This window comes from Rhododendron vialii, chromosome 3a (genome assembly GCF_030253575.1).
Source record: "Rhododendron vialii isolate Sample 1 chromosome 3a, ASM3025357v1".
Classification (NCBI taxonomy): domain Eukaryota; kingdom Viridiplantae; phylum Streptophyta; class Magnoliopsida; order Ericales; family Ericaceae; genus Rhododendron; species Rhododendron vialii.
The window spans coordinates 9,122,724-9,144,124 of NC_080559.1; the positions used below are offsets into that span (position 1 = coordinate 9,122,724).

At 39.5% G+C, this 21,401-nt stretch overlaps 3 protein-coding genes and 1 non-coding gene across 9 annotated transcripts in view; 3 read left to right on the forward strand and 1 right to left on the reverse strand.

Moving 5' to 3' along the window:
• Positions 1–4,476, forward strand: part of LOC131318868 (protein ORANGE-LIKE, chloroplastic) — a 54,915-nt gene extending 50,439 nt beyond the window's left edge. For both annotated transcript variants that reach the window (XM_058348883.1, XM_058348884.1), the window contains exons 6-9: positions 2,383–2,459; positions 2,632–2,759; positions 3,549–3,685; positions 4,246–4,476. In XM_058348883.1, coding sequence (XP_058204866.1) covers positions 2,383–2,459; positions 2,632–2,759; positions 3,549–3,685; positions 4,246–4,323 — 420 coding nt within the window. In that variant the 3' untranslated portion in view covers positions 4,324–4,476. The remainder of the gene's footprint in view (positions 1–2,382; positions 2,460–2,631; positions 2,760–3,548; positions 3,686–4,245) is intronic.
• LOC131318870 (ubiquitin-ribosomal protein eL40 fusion protein) overlaps positions 1–12,807 on the forward strand; it is a 95,990-nt gene extending 83,183 nt beyond the window's left edge. For 4 of the 5 annotated variants that reach the window (XM_058348893.1, XM_058348892.1, XM_058348891.1 and 1 more), the window contains exons 2-6: positions 8,575–8,677; positions 8,790–8,876; positions 9,514–9,616; positions 12,389–12,455; positions 12,559–12,807. In XM_058348893.1, coding sequence (XP_058204876.1) covers positions 8,575–8,677; positions 8,790–8,876; positions 9,514–9,616; positions 12,389–12,455; positions 12,559–12,585 — 387 coding nt within the window. In that variant the 3' untranslated portion in view covers positions 12,586–12,807. Of the gene's footprint in view, positions 1–8,494; positions 8,678–8,789; positions 8,877–9,513; positions 9,617–12,388 lie in introns of those variants that run through there. The other variant, XM_058348890.1, reaches the window with a different exon arrangement.
• TRNAL-UAG (transfer RNA leucine (anticodon UAG)) lies at positions 5,543–5,622 on the forward strand. Its single transcript has one exon. It is a non-coding gene; the product is annotated as a tRNA-Leu (tRNA).
• A 2,359-nt stretch (positions 12,808–15,166) lies between the features above and the next one.
• Positions 15,167–17,744, reverse strand: LOC131318875 (1-aminocyclopropane-1-carboxylate oxidase homolog 4-like). Its single transcript, XM_058348901.1, has 3 exons — positions 17,399–17,744; positions 16,239–16,771; positions 15,167–15,726 (listed from the first exon to the last, which is right to left on the reverse strand). The coding sequence occupies exons 1-3, from the start codon at positions 17,709–17,711 to the stop codon at positions 15,472–15,474; spliced, it is 1,101 nt and encodes a 366-aa protein (XP_058204884.1). The 5' UTR covers positions 17,712–17,744; the 3' UTR covers positions 15,167–15,471.
• Positions 17,745–21,401: the final 3,657 nt, after the last annotated feature.

Below are 21,401 nucleotides of genomic sequence, written 5' to 3' on the forward strand. Positions count from 1 at the left end.
TCTAGGGTTTATCCTTGTACCTTTTATAGACCTCCAAGACTTGCTCTCCAAGATAGCACGGGCACGTGCCCAGCACGCTCGGTAACCACTTCGGCTGACGTCCTCCATGACGTATTAAGCCAGGCGGTTAGTTGCACGTGGGTGAGCTGACAATGTCGCATCACAACCTTATCTAGTATGGCATGACATCCGGGTCACCGGCTCAGACCAGATGTCTGAGTCCGGTATAACAAACTGTATCAGGGTGGAATCCTTAGTTACATTTGGCCCATGAGTCGGTCTGGCCCACAGGGTCGGGATTCTAGGACTCCAGGTCTGCTGCACCAAAGAGCTCGCTTGACCTGACCACCGTCCCTCATGGTCTATGTTACATGGATCCTTCATTTTGGCTTAAGTACCCGTGTCGATGTGTCTGACACCTGCATCCTTTTGGACACTCGGACCTCTAATTGTTAAAATACTTACAGATAAAGGAATATTAAATTAGCTAGAAAAGCGATATTTCGAGTATTTCACATAGACAAGAAATAGAAAAATAGCAAAAACATAATTTTCTTAATCCTTTCATGTTTAAATACATTTGCGGTACATAATCTGAGAAAATTATGCAATATATAATACAAATAAAAGTTCAAGACGTGTCCCCGTACCCGTACCCAAGTTGAGGACACATATCCACTTATCCTAAGATTTAAGTTTAGGAAGATCCAACGCTTGAACTCGCACCCGCACCCGCACCCGAGTCCATGTAACATAGCTCATGGTTCGGTCATTTTGTTCAGCCCACTACATACTGATAGCTATCTTACAAGATAACAAGGACTCATTGTTTCTGGGGTGTTGAAAGAACTGAGCTATGAAGCACCAACACCTCTAGAGCTTGACGTATTGCAGTGTCGGACATGGGGACACGCAGGGACACGTATGGTCTCGTAATTTAATTTAAATTTTTGAGGGGAACACGGCTGGGGACATGGGGGGGACACGGCTGGGGACACGGTGGGGTCAAAGTGTAAATTTTTTTTAAAAAATTCGGGATCAAACTGTAAATTTTTAAAAATTTTGGGGCCAAATTGTAAATTCTTAAATATTTTCAGGGGTCAAACTGTAATTTTCAATAGGATTGTATTGAACTTATGGATGTGTTGTTTTGTTTGAATGGTATTGGAACTATGGATTTTTCGTTTTGTCCACATTTTGCCATTTAAACTTGGAAAAAAATTGAAAATATATATAAATAAATAAAGAAATATACACGTGGCGTGTCCCCCGCCGTGTCTGTGTCCCCATTTTTTTAGAATTCATGTGTCCCCGTGTCCGTGTCCGTGTCCGTGTCCGTGTTGGAGTCGGTGTCCGTGCATCATAGGAACTGTGTCTAAAAAACAAATATGGAGGGCGACCGTAGAGATTTAAAGTGGGAGTTCAAACGTGGAATTCTGTCAAGTGGCATCATTGTATAAACTTGCCGAGGGAGCATATAGTCCTTTGACGGAGTGGAATGGTGAAAGGAATTCATGTAGGTAGCCCGAATTGATTGGGACATAAGGGTTGTTTCACTTTAGTTTGTTTGATATAAGTCAGTTAAGGCTGCATTTTTATAAGGGGAAGGATATTCTATTTGGATTAATTAGTTGTTGAAGTTTTCTTCAATCAGGTGTTGACTTGAGGTACAGTAAGAGCATTTACTTTCGTGAGATGTTGGCTTTTCTTTTTAGCTGCTTTCCTTGAAAAATGATCACCAATTAAAACCTAGCTTGAAATGGTCAAGTTCATTTACATACTAGGAAAGACGTCACTTTCGGGGAAGTTCTGCCCTTTCTTGGAATTCCTTCTTTGATGTAACCCAAACCCAACCTACATCAAAGGTTCTGAGCAAGGTTGTGTAATCTGAGCCTTCTGTTGTTGCTAAGGATGTAAACTAATGAAAGTACTTGATTTGTTGATATACTTGGAGGAGTTTAAATGATAGAAGAAAATGAAGCAGCGAGAATACCGCAACTCCTTGAACTATTGGCATGGAAAGTCCATTATTTGAAAGGGAACTCGATGTCGAGAATGGTACCGTATGTCGAGGCAATTCTCGTGGATGCTACACAATTTGATTCGTATTGTCCTTCATTATATATTTGGTATTTCATTCCTGTATTCACTTTTTGGTTTTCTATCTTAGGTAGGGATTCTACTTTCCTTTCTAATTAGGTCTATAAGCCTATAACTATGAGCCTTTGGACATTTCAGTGGTCAGTGTTCAATAAATGAAATAATTGTGTAAAATAGGATTGGCACAGAGTATTTCAAAGTTTATTTATGTTTCTTTTAATAGAATTTCATGTATGGTGAACATGAGGTTAGTAAACTGCTTAAACCTGTTTGATATGGCAGCTGGAGCTGAAATTAGGCATAGGAGGCACCTCATATGAAGATTTCATACGCAACATGCATCTGCCTATGCAGTTAAGGTATTTGCTGAAACTTTCTTGTCCTTTCTGCTACTAGAACTTTGCTAATGCAAGTTTCTCAGGATATTCCACATTTTGTGCTTATTTGGTTGTTGAGTTACTTTTATGTTGCTTTATCATAATGTGTCAGCAGATTATTTCCTAATTACAGTTGTTTATCTTCTCAATGTAGTCAGGTGGACCCTATCGTGGCATCCTTTTCAGGTGGGGCAGTGGGTGTAATTGCAGCTTTGATGATACTTGAAGCTAACAATGTTGAGCAACAAGAGAAAAAAAGGTGCAAGTATTGCCATGGAACTGGTATGTGTAAAGAAGTAGATTTGTGAACCTGCCATTCCTAGTGTGAGTGTCTTATTATAATCTTGTTTGGAGTTCCATTTTAATGGATCAGTGCTAGCTGTTCAATCAATGAAATTTGAGAGACTGTAGGTGGTCTTGAGGACTAGAAAGCTTCGAATTTGGGCCTCAACTATGAAATTATTCTGAAATTAATATCTGAGTTTGATCTGCTCTGGTCCGGTAGGCAAATGCATTTGCAACAATTATGGTTGTAAACCAAAACTTTCGAACTCTGTTTGTTGATTGGACTAATAGTGAAGCGATATGTAGTCAGGGTTAGTAATCCTATCAGACATTGTGTGGGACATGGGATCCGTGATATCGCATTCTCCATGTGTATCCTATGTTTTTTGGGATTTCATAACCACCGGATATTTAGTTCTGATGTCAAAAGTCTTGACCAAAGACAGGACGTATGATTATATTGGATTCATAGTTCGAATCCAGTGCTTTGATCCGGACAAACAAATGGGGCCATAGTTTCTATGAACGTTGTGCTACTATGAAATCTTGGATTAGCTCTTGGTTTATCCTGACTCGACCTAGTGTCACCAGAAATTTGATTTTGTCATTAAATTTTGAGCCTGATGCTTGGAAACGGATCAGATTTAAGTTATGTTTATCTATTGCGTGGCCTAGCTATGGTCCTTTAATACCTAATAGGTTATCTTCAATTTCCAGTGGGGGATCCTTTTCCTGTTTCTCTTGCAGAAGTGCTGGAGTTCATCATATTGTATTTTCTGTTGACAGGATATTTGGCCTGTGCCCGTTGTTCAGCAAGTGGTATGTGTTTGAATGTTGAACCCATTTCTGTATCCAACGCTTCAGATCGCCCATTACGTGCACCCACTACTCAAAGGTGTTCAAGCTGTTCAGGTGTTGGAAAGGTATTTACTTTGACTGTTTGATCGACTATAGATTTGTGGGGTTTTTACCAACATGGACAATCACCAAGTATATAACTATGTCAAACAATTTTGTTAGAAAGGCATAACGTGGCATTGACATTAGTCTGTGCCCCTTCAATTATTCAGGTTTCTCTCTATGATCATTCGTTTGTTGGTCTAGTCATTGACCTGAGTTATGCATGTAACATATGCACGCGAAGAAAAAACATGATTTGGCGAACTGATGCTTTTTTTCTTATTTTTTGGTGAAGTGCATGTTTCACAAGTAGGAGAGTAGAACCATATTATTGTCAACAGCGCGCAATTTGTCTGTTTTCTATTCTCTTTCTTTGGGGAAAGCGGTAAATTTGTTTGTGTTCTGTTTCTGAGAAGTGCTTTTTGGAAGAAAATTTCTGAAGATGATCCACTTTTTTGGAATACACCAAAAATATTTCTCTGAATACTCAAATATTATTCCTGGGAAAATGATAACGATATTAAGATGATGAGTGAATTCAAACTTTGCGTTTGCTAACGGGTTTCATTTGGTTTTTCCTTAGGTTATGTGCCCAACATGTCTTTGCACGGGGATGTTAATGGCAAGCGAACATGACCCACGAATCGATCCGTTTGACTAGAGAAAATTGCAGATCGTCGCTGTATAGCCTTAATTTTCACTTGGAATTGACAGTTTATGTTTTCTTAGCAATTTATGTTTTCCAATTGTCGTCTTCCAAAGGTCAGATTTCAACTGTGATATTCGATATCTATGAATATCATTTCTCTCCTCATTTTGACCAGCCTTAAATATCTTCTATCATAGCTTCAATCTTCCAATTAGACAATATGATTAGCATCACATTGATCAACATGTTTTTGGATGACTGACTCTACCGATGAGCTAGAGACAGTGGTGATATTTGCTCTCAAAGAAGAACAACTCAATAATTATTAATGAGAGACGATCCAAATGTCGGTTCCATCCCATTCCCAAGCCGAAAATATTGAATTGCGAACGAGTTCAAGGCCATTGGATACTGTATTACCCATATGTTATTAATTGAAAATCGTATGGAGGTTTCGGATGAACAAGCTTCTTTTCTTCTGGGTTGTTTCAATGTTGGAAGCGTACGATCAGTATCTTATCCAGAAAAGAAATGTTCTTCAGGTGAAGCAGGTTCTGGGTGATTCTTATTACATAGAGACGGGGGAGAGGGGTTTTAGCGATGGGGATATGGGAGTATTTGCTACATCTCTCTTCCTCTCACAGTACAGTAGTGCACTACCATTGTCGTTGTTGGCGGATTGATCCAATTACATTAGGTTCAGGCAAAATGCCAAACCTCATACATGGCCCATTCGAAAATTGAGAAAAGGTGCTTGGGCCAGTTATTTTCCCCAAATCCAAAACAAACCCAAATATAAATTGGTCATATGATGGACAAAGGCAGAATTTTATTGATCAAAAATTGGTTGAAATCTTTTACGTTGAGAAAGAAAAAGTTTGCTGTATTAAGGAAAAGGAAAACCCGGAATAGAATAAATTGTCATCCCTACCCAACGCCAACCACGATCAGCCTTTTCATTTTGACTTGTTTAACCATATTTCTATTTGGGTTATTTGCAAATGTTTTTGTTTTTGCCTTGGGCGAGTCTTACCTTGTCTGACTTTGGGAGATACCCGTTGGCCTAAAAATGGGACTAGATTAGCTGTAAGCCTGTAATGATGCATTGGGTCAGATAAAAATTCTCTCTTTTCTGGACCAACTTAAAGAGGTGGTAAAAAGAAGAATGAATGTGCACAGTCACTTTGGATGACCATTCTTTAAAATAAAAGTAAGACTGTTAGACTCATACGACAGTTTGGCCGAGTGGTCTAAGGCGCCAGATTTAGGCTCTGGTCCGAAAGGGCGTGGGTTCAAATCCCACAGCTGTCATTCTTTCTGTGTGGTTTTTTCCCTCGGTGCGAAACGACTTCGTTTGCATTAACTTTCCGCTAAGGTTTTATTTTTTAAGTACATATTTTTCGTTTTATGAGATATGCTATTCTCTTGCAATTTAGGGCCTTAAACAAACCGAGCAGCTCGCGAGCTCGGCTAGGCTCGTTAACGCTCGTTTACTAAACGAGCCAAGCCAATTCTTTTTGTGTTTTTTTTCTCACTGCGAAACGACTTCATTTGCGTGAGGCCCTGTTCCGCTAAAATTATTATTTTTTAAGTACTTATTTTTCGCTTTATTATATGTTTACTTTAGCTTTTTTTTGACACAAAATATTGCAAGTTGAAAGAGTAGTGCTATGAGTACCAACCGTCCCCGTAGGAAAATGCCGGGCCGTCTCCGGCCACCGGAGGGCCGTTCCGAGCCATCCAAAAATTCTATAAAAAAAAAAAAGAAAAGGGAGCCTACGCGGGAATCAACGGCATCCAATGTGTGCAGGGTGCTTGATCTAAACACCTTATTTTTCGTGTATATATTTTAGAATTTTTGAACGGCTCAGATCGGCCGTCCGGTAGCCGGAGACGGCCCAGCGCGGCCGTCGGTACGATTTCCCTACAGGACGGTCGGTACCTATATGATTTTCAGTTGTTTATTGTGATAAGTATGCCAATTATTCATCCTGCCTTCAGGTGGCTGGTAGACAACATGATTAAACTTGGCTTCTCCAAGTCACTGTCGGAATGGATAGGCAGCAAGCAACCTCAAAAAATCAGGAGAACATGAGACATCGGCTTTCAATCTTGAAGGTGCTGTCGATACGTTCAATTCTTACCGGTAAACTTACCACTTTCCTCTCTGAATTTGGTTTCTGTCGGTTCTCGATTAATTTTCTTTTGTGTTTGTCATCGTTATTCTCCCATCTGCCTATTTACGTACAAGATTACTGAGGTATGCAAAGTATTTTATCAGGGAGACGGATTATTGGGCTTTGCTGGAGCACCCGCCTAAAGGGATGGAGGTCTCTATCGTGCGCGCCGAGAAGAGTGACAGATGGGACGCTCATGTGATTCAGAGCCTTGAAAGCCTTGTCAAGCGAAGGGTTGACGAATCTGAGGGAAAGTTTTCAGTACATGTTCTTCCCAATTGCCACTGGGTTCATGTGGACAATCCAAAGGGACTTCTAGAGATTGTGGCCCCCAGAATCGCTTCCCTAGCTTAAATCAGTTATATTTCGGAGGTTGTGTGAATTTGAAACGCTTATTGACTTTAAGGTTTTTCGATGAATTATTTTCTTCAGAAAGGCTTCCGGTAATTTGTTTGGTGTGTTATGATTGTTATCAACTTATCGCGATCATCATTTCTCTCTTAGAGGGACTATTTATGCGATCGTACAAAACATTTTTGACATTTTGTCGAGTTTCCATGATTAGTTTTGCGGGACTTCTGCCGAAAGTATTTTTGAACATAGTTGACTGTTTGCCAAACAAAAACAATGACCCACGGATTCCTAAAATTTGAAGTATTCGATGAATACCCTTACTACCGGAATTAAAGATCGTGTCAAATCTTTTTAAATTCGAATAATAATTATCGATCAAGATACTTTAATTTCTGCAGATAACTTACACATTGTCGTTTCAACATGAAATTGACGATAAAACTATTTGTAATTTCTTCACACTTTATTTAGAAAATCTTCGAGTGAAATGACAATACTGCATCAAAGGAGAGGGAGGGTGTCTGGGAAAGTTGAATTGATAAAAGGGGCATTGTGATCGTTACGACAATGATCTTTTTAAAAAAAGAAGAACTTTTTAAGGAAAAGTGGAATAGATCTTCTTTTTTGTTACTGTTCATTACCGAAAAAGGAACTTTGGAAAACAGAAGCAAATCTAGAACGACATCTGCTAATTTACCATCCCTTCAATAGTTTTTCTCATTGATAAATGTGTCCAATGTTTAATACGTAGTTTACTTGTGTTAATAAATTTATCTGATGTTTTCGACAAATATATTTTCAAACCATGCAACGCACTCGATGCTTTTCCTCCCTGCATGGAGATTTTTCTCTTTTTGGGGAGCTCAATTTTAATCCGATGTAATTTATTGCTACAAATTTGCTATCGAATTTAAAAATAATATCACGTTCTTCTTCAAGAAAAAGAAGAAGAAGAATATGCCCCTGCCATATCCCAATCCTACCCAACCATTATCAAGAGGTATCTTCTCCGGACGAGTCGAACCCATAAGCTCACAGTATCTATGTGAGCTTAAATATCCCCTTTTTTTTTTTTTTACAATATTGTATAAATCAGCAGGGGGTTAGTACGAGAAGTTTGTGAGTTAGTCCATTGAGGGCTTAGAGACTCTTCATAGCCCTGAACCCACAACCGCCCACAGCGGTGCTCGAACCCTGGTCTTCCACAAGGAAGAGCCAGGAGTTACCAATTGGGCTACAAGCCCATTGGTGCGCTTATATATCCATGGAGTCAGTTATCTTTATTTATTACTCTCTCCGTCCCCATTTAATTAGTGGAACACGCTTGAAGTTTATTTTGACTAATCCAACCGATGGTGGTGGGGAGTGGAAATCCGCCATGCGAGTTGAACTATGCTCATTCTTCCTCCTTCCTCGATCCTTCTTGGTCTTTTATTTTTTCCTCGCTAAAAGTGGAGCGCCAAAATCAATTACGTTTCTTTAGGCTTTCAGCCCTACGGGCCTTCACGGAACTCTTTGGGCTTGGCTGAATCCAAACAAGCCGAATATCATCGGCCTCTTGATCTATTCGCGGATTTGGGCCGACTCAATTAATGGGCCGCTAAACACAGGATCGAGACCCAAATAGAAGAAACCCTAGAAATCGTTATAGCCTGTAGGAACACATATAGTCGGTCTCCGTTCCTGTGAGAGAGAAGACTGAAGAGAGAGAGAGAGAGAGAGAGAGAGAGATATGCAGATATTCGTGAAAACCCTGACGGGGAAGACGATCACTCTCGAGGTAGAGAGTAGCGACACCATTGACAATGTCAAGGCCAAGATTCAAGACAAGGAAGGTTCTCATCTTTTGTGTCCTTGTGTTTGGTTTTGGATGTTTTCAATATACTAGTACATACAGAGTATATGAGAAATGAACGGTTGATTTCTTCTGATACTTCGTTTAACCAGGAATTCCGCCGGACCAGCAGCGTCTGATCTTCGCCGGAAAGCAGCTCGAAGATGGCCGAACCCTCGCCGACTACAACATCCAGAAAGGTCTCTCTCTCTCTCTCTCTCTCTCTCTCTCACACACACACACACACATATGATATACATATCTGTGCAATTCAGTAACCGTCTTAATGAGTAGCTTTATAGCTTTCGTTGATAGGTTGAACTATTAGAGACTAGTGAGGGGTTATATAGTTATTATAGTCCACTAGTCCAGTGAGATGAGTGGTCCAATTAGACCAGCAGCGAGAGAATCAGAGAACAGCTAGATCCATTGTATTGTGTCTGCGTTGCTTTGTTGTATTACTTATCGTGCGCTTACACGTGCTTCAACTAATCCCTTGGACCAATCCCACCGTGGACTGGAAGGACCCCTAAGTCCCTCGGAGGATTCTGACTTTCTGAGACATTGGAGGGGGCAATCCTTCAGTGGCCCGAAATATGGTCATGTAGGACTTTTAAGTTTTAATGCAACCTCATTTCTAACCCAGCTAATCAAGCATGCCCTATGATATCTTTTTTTCTTTTTCTTCTTTTCTGAAATGGGGAGGTGTTTATGTTGGGTTTGTATATACTTCATCTGGTCAAGGAATATAAGTGCCATTTTTATCATGATTATGATTTTCTGAAAATTGTTATATATTCTTCTTTGTTTGTTTATTGGGTTTTTTGATTGATTCAGAATCGACTCTTCATCTTGTGTTGAGGCTTAGGGGAGGGATTATAGAGCCTTCGTTGATGGCTTTGGCTCGGAAATACAATCAAGACAAGATGATCTGCAGGAAGTAAGATTCTGCCCTTCCATGCTCTTCTTTCAGCTTTGATCTGCTGGAACATTTAGTTAATTCATTGCTTGCTGTACTTTTTTCATTGATTCCAAATTCGATGCTTTTATGATATAATTCCCAAACTGTTCCTTCCTCATGTTTGGTAGCTGAGGCCTATGATACATGGACACGGGTACGTGAATTGGGTGCGGGTACATATCCGAGGGTCGGACACCTCAAAGCTGAAAATAGAGGATTCGGGGATATGTATCCGAATTTGGGTATGGGTGCGGGGATCCGCTGAATATTTGTATATGCGTAGAAATTTTTATATTATTTAAAGGAATATATAAATTTATTTTCCAACATATCATTGTTTAATTTAAAATTTTTATACATTCCAGCACAAATGTTTAAAAAAAACTAAATAGGAGTAAAAGGTGAACAAATGTCTTTATGGCCCATTAATAAAGGAATGTTATGACGTACTTATTGAGAAATACAAAGTACATGCCTCATAAATGGCCCAAATACTAGATGGCCCAAACCACATAATCACAGCCCACGTCTAACATAAAAATAAAACCCTAAAATCTATATGTGCTTTATGTGATTCTGGATCTCAGCAGCGAGCTGCTCTGGTTCGTCGGAGATGGCGAAAGGCTTCAGGGCAGGCGTCTCTCTCTCTCTCTCTCTTCTTCGAAGTTCTTCCTCTTCCTCCTATAACTAACGTGTCCGATTTTTTCTTGGAGGATCTGGTGCAGATCCTGCACCCATACCCATGTCGTGTCGACACGGGTACTTCGCCCAAAAGGGGGAATCCATTTATCATAGGCTGAGGCATGGGAAAGAACAGAGAATAAATTTTGCACTTGGTGCTTCCTGTTTTCATTACATATCATTTATCGTATGGCGTGTACCTTAAATTAAATTAACTTTTGGATGGGGACACGGCATGGACACACAAGGGACACATTCAGGGACACAGCAGGGGTAGAAGTGTAATTTTTTTTCATTTTTTTGGGGGTCAACATGGTAATCAAATGTTTTGGTTTTAGTGTAATCAAACCTATGTAAACAATCCTAAGACCTTGTTTGGTTAAGGGTTTTGGATTTTGAATTCTAATCGTTGTGCTATCTCTCTCTTCACTCATTACCCCTATCTCCAATCATTACTATCATTTTTCTCTCTATCTCTCTCAAATCGTTGCCCATGTTTTCAATTATTACTTTATTTCTCTCTACACTCATTATCTACAAATTCAAATCCAAAATCCCAAAACGAACAGGGTCTAAATGATCGATAGAACGCATAGCGATCAAAGGAGTCTCTCTCTCTCTCTCTCTCTCTCTCTCTCTCTCTCTCTCTCTCTCTCGATCTCTCTCGAAGTAGGAAACCCTACAAATCTAGATTGACGTCAATTGAACCTCACCATCCTTGAAGTAGTCTCTCTCTCTCTCTCTCTCTCTCTCTCTCTCTCTCTCTCTCTCTCTCTCTCTCTCTCGTTGTATACATTCTCATATATGTATGTACTGGTATATATTCGATGTATACATCTCTGTCACTATGTGTATGAGCGTATATCTTACCCTCACATGTGTGTGTACTGGTATAATAGCAGTACATAACAGTGTATATATCTTACATATAAAATAAAGTGTATATATCTCTGTATGTAAACTGTTATTGCATATATGTATGATATATTTATATATATATAGTTATCTATTAAGATATTTTTGCCATGTCCCTTGCCGTGTCCGTGTCCCCAGTTTTTTAGAATATTCGTGTTCTATGTCCGTATCTGTGTCCGTGAACATGCTACATAGATCAAAGGTGAAATTTATTAACGTGGGATGTACAATTTTTTTGGGAAGATTTATGGTCAAGGACAATCCAAACTCATTGTGTAGTCGACAATCGCTTTGTACCCGGTTACCAACGGTCACAATCCACGTATGACAACATATGAATGTTGCCTCACCCCTGGAAGATGGCAAATGTGGATTGGTTTCTTATTTTTTTGGGTATCCAAACTTGGCTAAGATAAAGGTTGCATGGTTTAGATACGAGTCAGGATTGGTGTGGAAACTGGGCCATGTTTGCTCCACTCAGGGTTGGCTGGTCAAGGTTTTGTCGTTTATGTAATATTTTGGGGTTACCACCGGTCCACGACCTGGTTGCTTATGTTTGAAACTGGCTAGTTAAGCTTGTCATTGAATCAGGCTATTTGGTTGATTTGGAGCTCAACTAATCGGGCTAGTCTTTCTTAGTCAGAGTCTTTATGGCCTAAAAGTCAAGCCCGACGTATTGATTGGTATGCCTCACCTTTTGTGCCAATTAAGGTGTTCTTTATTAGTACTACTAGATATACCGTATGGCAATTGTTCTTTGTGCAATATTTGTCTATTTTGGTCTTGCAACTTATAAGCTACCCCTAATGGAACACCATATGTAGAACTTCGCAATTTTGAATCCTGTTTATCAGACTTACTTTGTTCAAGCAGTGCGGTGTGGTTCTAGTTTGAACAATATGAATGAAATGTAACTTCCACGATTTTGTAGATAACAAAACTTTCATGTTTCGCATGGTCAGAGCAATCAGCATGATCTTCCAAATTCTGCGATAATCTAGTTCAACTCTGTTTTCTTAAACCTTTTAAACTTTTTTTTCCGTTTCGTTTAGCTACTATGTTTGAGCAATTAGACTTGTTTTTTTAACTGTGTCCTGTTTTCCATTGGTGCTGCTGCTGATTGCATTCACCATCTTTTATTTTCGTGGGTGTCAGATGTTATGCTCGTCTCCATCCAAGGGCTGTGAACTGCCGTAAGAAGAAGTGTGGCCACAGCAATCAGGTTTTTAACTCCGTTTTCTTGCTTTTACATGTTTAACTAATCTATAAACTGACGTGAATTTTCCTTCACTATTAATGCATGACTCCTTTATTGGCTATTGCAGTTGAGGCCGAAGAAGAAGATCAAGTGAGATGACTATGTTGTCTGTGTCTTGATGTGGAGCTGGAGACTGGAGCTTGATACTATCCCTTAATTGTGTTTTTTTTTTTCAATTATCTCCATCCCTGAATTGTGTTTGATTTTCCCCCAAGTGCATTTTGTGGGTACCAAGATACTGTTAGTTGTACTGTATTTTGGATCTTATTGTCACTAAATCTTCTTCATGAACAAGATACTGTTCGTTCTACTGAAAGTCCGTGGATGCTCTAGGGAGAATTATAGAAAATTGTACTAACCAATCACTCCTACCCTTGTGTTTAAGGCCTTAAGGGGGTCTCATCCTCCCTGGTCCAAGTTTTGAATGGGAGGAAAATCAATAGTTCGGAAACAGTCCAAGTCCGGACCATTCATTGGGAAAATCAATGGTTCGGATCTATTCAAGAACTATTCGTGCAAAGAATTCAATTCTTCAAGTGAAAAGTCTTTGAGCAGATTCGCCCAATGATTGCAGTATTGGTTGGTTCATAGGTTCATATTTCGACCGTCTCCTCCAGCCCACTATCTCCTCCAGCTAGGGGTGGCAAATTAAATTCAAATCCATTATTCAATTTAAAATCACCCACTAAAAAATAGACCCAATCTAGCATATTTATTAGTTGAGTCAGAATGGGTTCAATCCATTTAACTCATTTAGTAATTGGGTCATAATGGGTTAACTTAAATGATTCAATAAGTCATAAACATGACCCATCAAAGAAAAATAGAAAAAACACAATATAAATTGAAATTAGCCCCTCTCCGAGAAATTTTTGGGTGCCGAATGGGTACCATGTCACCCAGTTGACGTGGTGACGAGCACCCAAATCTGAGCCGTCCAAAAGTATGTTGGACGGCCCAGATTAAACCACTCTCTCTCCTCTCACCCCACCACTCTCTCATTTTTCTCTCTCCAAATCCGAGCCGTCCAAAACCGAAATGGACGGTTCGGATGCACCGAGCGGGCACCATGTGGTATCCGCTCGGCACTGAAATTTTTTTCATCGAGCGGACAACATGTGGTACGCGCTTGGCACTGAAATTTTTTTCATTGATCTCATTGTTCCTCCACTCGACTCCGACATAGAATTCGCCTGCTAATTGATAGCATCCAGTATTCTTTGTTAGAAATCCGAAGGGAAGGTCAGCGTAACTACCCCTGCTAATTGATTTGTTATCATACCCCTGCTATTTGCACTTCTGATTTTTCTAGTGCATGGCCAAGTCGAGTTTCGTAGTGTTCGAGCTCAGCCCTTTTATTAAACGACCATAAAACTCGAGCTCGAGCTCAAACAAGCCGAACTTTTGCGAGCTGAGCTGAGCTTTGAAATGTCGATCTCAACTTTGTTTAGAAAACGAGCCAAAAACTCGTGCTTAAACTTGGCTCGGTCACTAAAGAGCCGAGCCGAGCCACAAGCTGCTCAGCTCGATTCATTTTTGAAAAGTTTTTTTTTTTGTTTGCGAAGGAAACTTTTGGAGTTGGCAATAGTCTTTTTTTTTTTTTGATCTAGTCAATTTATTCGAATCATTTTTTACTGGATGCTAAAATTTCAGCAGAATTTCCATTCGGTTTAGTAATATTAGTATACAGGGGTAATTTGGTCATTTTAGTATATAGGGGTATTATGGTAATTTTAGTATACAATGGTAATTTGGTCATTAAAATGTATAAGGGTAATATGGTCATTTTAGTGTATATGGGTATTTTAGTCATTTTAAATTTTAATATATATGTAATTGGCCGGATTAATGGGCGGGTCAGGTTTGATTTAAAATAAATGGGTTGGGTTGGGTATGGGTAATTAGGCTCATAACTAATTGGGTCTAAATGGATCAATGACCCATTAAAAATTCAACTCATTAATAACTTATCTAATTTGATCCAAACCTACCCATTTGACACCCCTAACTCCCGCCCAAAACATGGATAGGAAAAGTATCCACTTTCTATGTTTAAAAAACTTCGTTTGCATGAATCTCCCCGTGAGAGACAACGCGGCTTCATATAGTTTACTCTCAAAGTCATCTGCCATATGCTGCACATGAGGGAAATCACACGACTGGAGTAACTTCCATCTAACCATACCCATTTGAGAGGGTGATGGGATGAAACCCTCAGGAAATCCTAACCAGATTTCAGAAGGTAACAGTATAACCACCATCGGTTATACGATGAATTTATATGAGCTTGTACTCTCTACGAATGCATGAATAGACGGGTTGGTCAAATGCTGGCATGGGACAGCGCCGACTTCATCATTAAGAGTGAGCCGAAGATCCCTCACTCCATACATAGAACAGACTTGACATTCAAGCCTCAGAATGTCTAGTTGATCTAATCATCCTTTCTCGCTTGCCGTTAAATTAGAAAGATCTTTTCAAACAATCTATAAGTTTACAAAGACTACAAAGAACATGGATAAAAGGCATCATGACCGAGAAGGACAAACATCTCAACAAGGTTAGCACGTAAGCCTCAGACAACCGCACGCCATCCATCGCCCGAAAATAGAGATTTGGCAAGTACCCAACACAAACAAAAGAGAAGGTAAAAATCAATGAACCAAAAGGTAGTTACAATCTCCCAACTGATCAGTCAATCGTGCACTTTCGAATTCTCACCAATATAACGTTTAACAATATTTCAACTTTCACAATATAGGAATTTAAGCCACATGCAAATACTTCCATTGTTCTTAATTGACCTGACTGATCCCCTCATTTAAATTAGTATCTAATTTGGACACCTGAATTATTAGTTCTTCTCATAATACATAACCATTCAATGCCAACGATCTGCAAAGTTTATCATCCAATTTGCAGTCATGGAGTTTATACTTTCACTCATGGAGTGTACATCTCGAAATTAGGTTCTTATATCTCACACCATAAGTTTCTCAACGAGGGACTTGCTATCCAACCCCTTGCTAAAGAAGTTGTCGTGAAATTCCTTGACGGTGAAGTTTCGATACCGGGCTGGACTTCCCGGTGTGACCAACTCTGGAAGAGGCCCGTAGCGACGGGATTCAACCCGTTTGTCCATGTTAAAGAATTCGACTATCGAGATTCGAGGTTCGTTCGAAGAGTTGGCCAGCACCCGATGCTCCACGCTAATGCACTCACCATTGGAGATAATCTGCATTACAAATTAATTGATGGAGGCTGTTAGTACACTTCGTAGCCTCCTATTGATAGATCTCTACCTTCATGACCCTTTCTCTACATATATGAATATTTAAACTAGACTCTTCAATTACATACATAAACCACATCATTCATGTATCACGTGTCTACCCAACTCTCTACAATTTACAAATTCCTAAAATCAAGTTTACTTTTCCAGCAAAATTAGTACTAGTAGTTTTCATAACAAAATATGAATGACAAAAATATAAACTCCCTCAGTCCCATGACTTCCATTTGATAATCTCCTACGAAAAGGCTTGTAATTTTTGAATCAACAATTAAAGTATCTCCGTTCAGAGTTTTTGAATATTTTCGCACCAAATTAAAGAACTAATCGAGATATTTTTGGTGCGAAGGAACTCAAAAAGTCATGTTACGTAAACGAATTTTATTTTTTGATTCGAAAGCTGTCCTTTTCTGTATATTGGACTATCATTTTGAGATAGGATGAGACACTATTACCTGTAGAGCGTCTCCAATGTTAATAATCAACGACCCAGGGACTGGCTTAACATCCACCCACTCCCCCTCATGCTTCACTTGCAACCCAACCACTTGATTCTCCAACAATACCGTCAATACCCCTGGATCCGTATGGTGGTTAAGCCCCAGCGTCAAATCCGGCTGAGGACAAAAAGGGTAATACACCCCCGCAATTGTCTTGGCGGCCAAAAGCCCCGCCTCCCTCAGCTTTCCCGCCGCCACTCCCAGCCCTTCCGACAACAGCTCCGCAACCGTCTCCGCCACCGCCGTGGCCTCCCTGTCCCAGGCCACAATCTCCGACCGGCACGCATCCGGTATCTGGTCGGCGTCAGCTGGCTCCGGCGACATCCACACGTGGACAAAGTCGTGCCAGCTGGCAGCCTTCGACCGGAATAAGTCGTTGTTGCTTGCGTACATTACGCCGCTCTGCTCCGCCCGGACGTAGTGCTTTGCTTTCTGCTCTTGGGGTTGCTCGTGGAATGATTTGATGGATTCTATTGTCTTGTTGAGAACTGAAAAGGAAAGAAAAAAATCAATGAAAGCAAGTAAGGCACATAAACAAAAAGAAAAAAGAAAAAAAGAAACAGTTATATGCTTCAAAAAGGATGCTCCTAAAATTAATGAAAACAAAGTATGTGTGTGTAAGAAGGTGTGGCGGGTGGAAATAGCATCAAGCACCGGATGCTTTCTGTGCTTGGTAGCGGTGCCGAGCGGCCGATGTGGCCGTTCATCTCAACATGGACGACTTAGACCTAATCCAAGTGGATAAAGATCCGAATCGTCGATTGCCGAAATGAACGACCAGATTTGCCGCTCGGTGCCGCTATCAAGCGGGGAGCACCCCTAGGTCCGAGGCGGGAGTGGCTTATGGGGAATCAATAGGCACGTTGCCAAACCTCATATATGTGTGTTATGCTTTCTTTTCTTGCGTTCGTTTTCATTCAATTTAATTCTCTCATTCATCCCAAGGATAAAAATACAATAAAATCTGTAAAACAAGAAAAGAAAAGGCATTGAGAGAGCCTCAAAGAGTGCGCAATACGCTCCTACTACTGCTACTCGCCCACGTTATCCACACTCAAATTCCTTTCTCTTTTTCTCCTTTTCTCAAATATCTTCCGATTTTTAATCGAACTTACCCGAAACAGGTACGCCGTGGTTGATCACTTGGAAGAAACCCCAGCTCTTGGCGGCTTCTCGGAGCTCGTTGACGATCCTTGGCCGGTGATCAGTGGCGCTTATTTGAGAAAGATCAATGAGGGGAATTCCGGCATGATCTTCCGAACACGGTTTCAGAGTAGAGCGAACTTCCGGCATCTGTACGAAGAACTTAGGGATTGTTGTGATGCCGGAATCGGTGAGACCTTTCACTCCCATTTTTGTTTCATCAAATTCTTTCACTTCCTTCATGCGATTGTAATCGCATTCGGCCGATGAACTCACGGCTGCCATTTTTCTCTCCGACGGTTTGCAAGTGGTGCTGATGGTCTACACAGATATATAGGGGGTGTTCGGACAAATAAGTCAAAGAGGCTTATTTTTTGTCCTTATTCAAATTTTTTTCGTATCACTTGGCTTATTCTCATTTTTTGGAGATTATTGCATCTTCATGACGAGAGGAATCTAAAAAGTATAAAATTTTGATCAAAATCCAATATTTTTTGAATAAAGACGAAAAAAGTGACTTATTGGCTTATTTTTGTTTTTATGTGGATTTGTTTGGCTTATTTTTGGAGGAAAAGCCAATGGCTTTTTTAGCCGAACGGGGCCATAATACTCCCTTCGTCCCTAAATAAGTGTCCGACACATAAATCTAAACCTTTAAAAAGATGCATGTGTTTCATTAAAAAAATCAAAACTTTTTTACAAATCAGTAGATAGCAATGAGTTCTATTAGATTGTGAAAAAAAGTTAAAATTTTTAATGAAAAATATGCACGTTTTGTAAGATTTAATTTTGCGCGCCGAACACTTATTCAGGGACGGAAATATTATAGGTAGATACGTGCAGGGAAAATATGTTCCTTTTTCTCGACGGGGGAGGGTGGGTGGACATAAATAGGTAGATATATGTTCCTTTTTCTAGACGGGGGAGGGTGGGTGGACATAAATAGGTAGATACGTCCAAGGAAAACTCTACTATTTTGTTACCCTGCTATTTTGACCTCGAGCTGGTTTGATGAATATATATTTTTCTATCAAACGCATATTTATTAGTATATCATAGAGTTTTCACTTTTCAATACATTATATTTGTACATTGAAATGATTCTAGCCTAATATAATTAAAGTATGATACCAATCATTTTTATTTTCTTCTTCTGGTTACTTCAACAGTCACATGCTTATTTTTTATTCACGAAAGAAATTGAAAAATAAAAATGTAAAATAACCGAGGGTTTTTTATCAAATCAAACCAAAAAAAAAAAAAGGATTATAAGTAGCTATATATACACGAATAATTATCAATAATATTCAAAATCAGGTATATACAAAATAAAAATTTTGAAACTCGGGGGGCCTCGGCTCCCCTGGCCCCAACATAGCTCCGCCCCGGTGGAAACATCTCTTCGTGTCGAAATAGTTGTGTCAAAAATTATTTTTTAACTAGCCTCCATGTGTGTTTTTTATTTGAGCAAGGAATATCAACTTGCTTTGTGACATTAATTTGAATCTCTCAAATCTAAATCGTTTTCTGTTAAAATCTTTGCGTCTTGTGCTGCTTAACTATAGTCTGTTTCGTAGTCTTTGATTTGTATTAGGTTTGGATTTTTTGTCATAGGCTCAACCATGACCACTGGATCTATCTAGAAGGCCCGGTGACCATCCCATTCAAAATTGGTGTACGTTAATTGAGCAAAGAATTAAAAAAAGAAACCTTTTCCTTTGTGTAAACAATATGTACCGGTTGATGTATGCATAAGCTGACCTGAATGTACGCCTGAGTTATAAAAAATAAAAAAAAACGGTATTCTTAGTCATGGGCGGAGGTTTGTTGGTACAAGTTGAATCACTAGACTCTACAAGTACTAGTTTGTAGTCGAATATCGATATTTTGACCTCCAAAAAAATATGTAAGTTGTCCTAACTTGTTGCTACAAATGCATAGAAGCTAAAATCTATAGATGGTATTATGAATGAACTTTTTTTTTCTCGGTGAAATCTAGTATTGTTAGCATAGTTAGATTACCATCCTTACAGAAGTCGAATTCCTGACCTCCTTACTCCTAGCACCTAAATGCACCCCCTAGCTAATATTATAAAAGCTAAAGACGTCTTCACATATTATGAATGAAGTTATCATGCCTTGTTTTCAAAATACAATAGGTCTTTTGGGACAAATTATCAAGCTATCTCATATTAAACAATGTGTGTGTATATATATATATCTTCCTTATAATTAACCTCTTAACATAAGTAGTTATTTTTAGATTAGTAGATAGAAAAAATATATTGCGAGTAGATTTATTAATTTTTACCCCACCAACCAAAATTTCTGACAGAAAAGTCTACCACCGGAAACATACACACTCACATTTACATTAATTTGTGAATCCCACACACACTGTGGGTTCCCTACGAATGTGAGTATGTTTGTGAAAGCGTTTTTACAACTATTTATGGTGTAAAAGAATTGATTCCTGACTTCACCCCAAGTTATATACGCTATTATGCCAGAGATTCGACGCACGATTTCTACAAACCAGTAGAACAAATTTTTGCCACTTTCCCACTAAAAGTCATTCTCGCACATTGAGGGTGTTTGGAAGCTTACTTTTTGGCTTTTTGTGGCTTTTGGCTTTTTGGTAAAAATGTAGTTTGAATCTGGTAAAATATTTTGGGGGTGTTTGGTTCCCATATTTTCAACTTCTCTTTTTTTTTTTTTTTTTGGCCACTTTTCCACTACAATTCATGAATCATGTTTGCCACTCTTCCATTAAAAGTCATGAATCATGTTTGCTACAACTAATTGCTTCTTTCTTTTTTTGGTAATGCAGCGTGTTCTGGGTCAGTTTGCGCACATCTCGGACTAATCCTTACAGTCCCTCTCACTGCCGTTTCACACACATACACGTGAGAGTGAGGTGGCCCCAAGAGTTGTTGGCAACTTGGCAAGGAGAATCGAATCTAAGACTTTAAGATAAAGCAAACACCTAAGTCTCAAGCCAAGACCACTTGGCCAACCCCTGGAGTTTACAACTTATTGCCTTTAGTTAAGTTGTTCATTCTAAACTAAAGTATTTTCAAAAGTTAAGTTGTTTCCATTAAACTAAAACATTCAACGCGTTTTCTTCCACTAACACTACACATTTTCTACAACTTTTAGTTTAGTGAAAATAACTTAACTAGCTAGAAATAGCTACTAGAAGTTGTCCATCAAACTTAACGGCATGTTTGTTATGGCTCCAATATGACCGGATGTAACACATAGTTCCGGATATGGAAATCCAGTTCTTTTTTGATCCAATTGGCATGGATAAAGAAATTAAAATATAGTTCTGAGGAGCTTAACTCCCCTTATATCATCTGGGATAACCTGATTAATACAAACTGGAATAGTCTGAATAACAACAAGACTACCATTACTACTACTTAAATAAGCCTTAGCGATTGCATCTGCACTTCGATTGGCCTCCCGAAAAACATGACATATTTCTGCTTTAAGCCGGTCCAGCAACACCCTGCAATCAGCAAGAAAGTTACTTAACTCATGGTTTCCCAGCTCTTTTCCTTAAAGGAGATGCATCAAAGTCACAGAATCTATTTCCATCAAAATACCCTGCAAATTTCGCTCTAAAGCAAGTTGCAAACCATCCCGTAGTGCCCAACACTCCACTACTGCAGTACTAGAATAAGCTGCAACAATTTTCCTTTGGAAACCCACAACCCAATTACCATGGCTGTCTCGTATGAGACCACCTGCCACGCCAGATTTCAGATTCAGGTTGAAAGCTCCATCACAATTTAGTTTGAAGCAACCAGTTGGGGGAGGGTTCCATCCCACAAGTACAGTCCGCGTGCCACGGTTTACCTGATCGTGCTCACAAGCAAGAGCCCATTCAAGAGCTAGATTGGTAACATTCCTGATCGTAACCGAAATGTCAGAATTAGAGTAATCAAAAACACGACGAGTCCTGGAAAG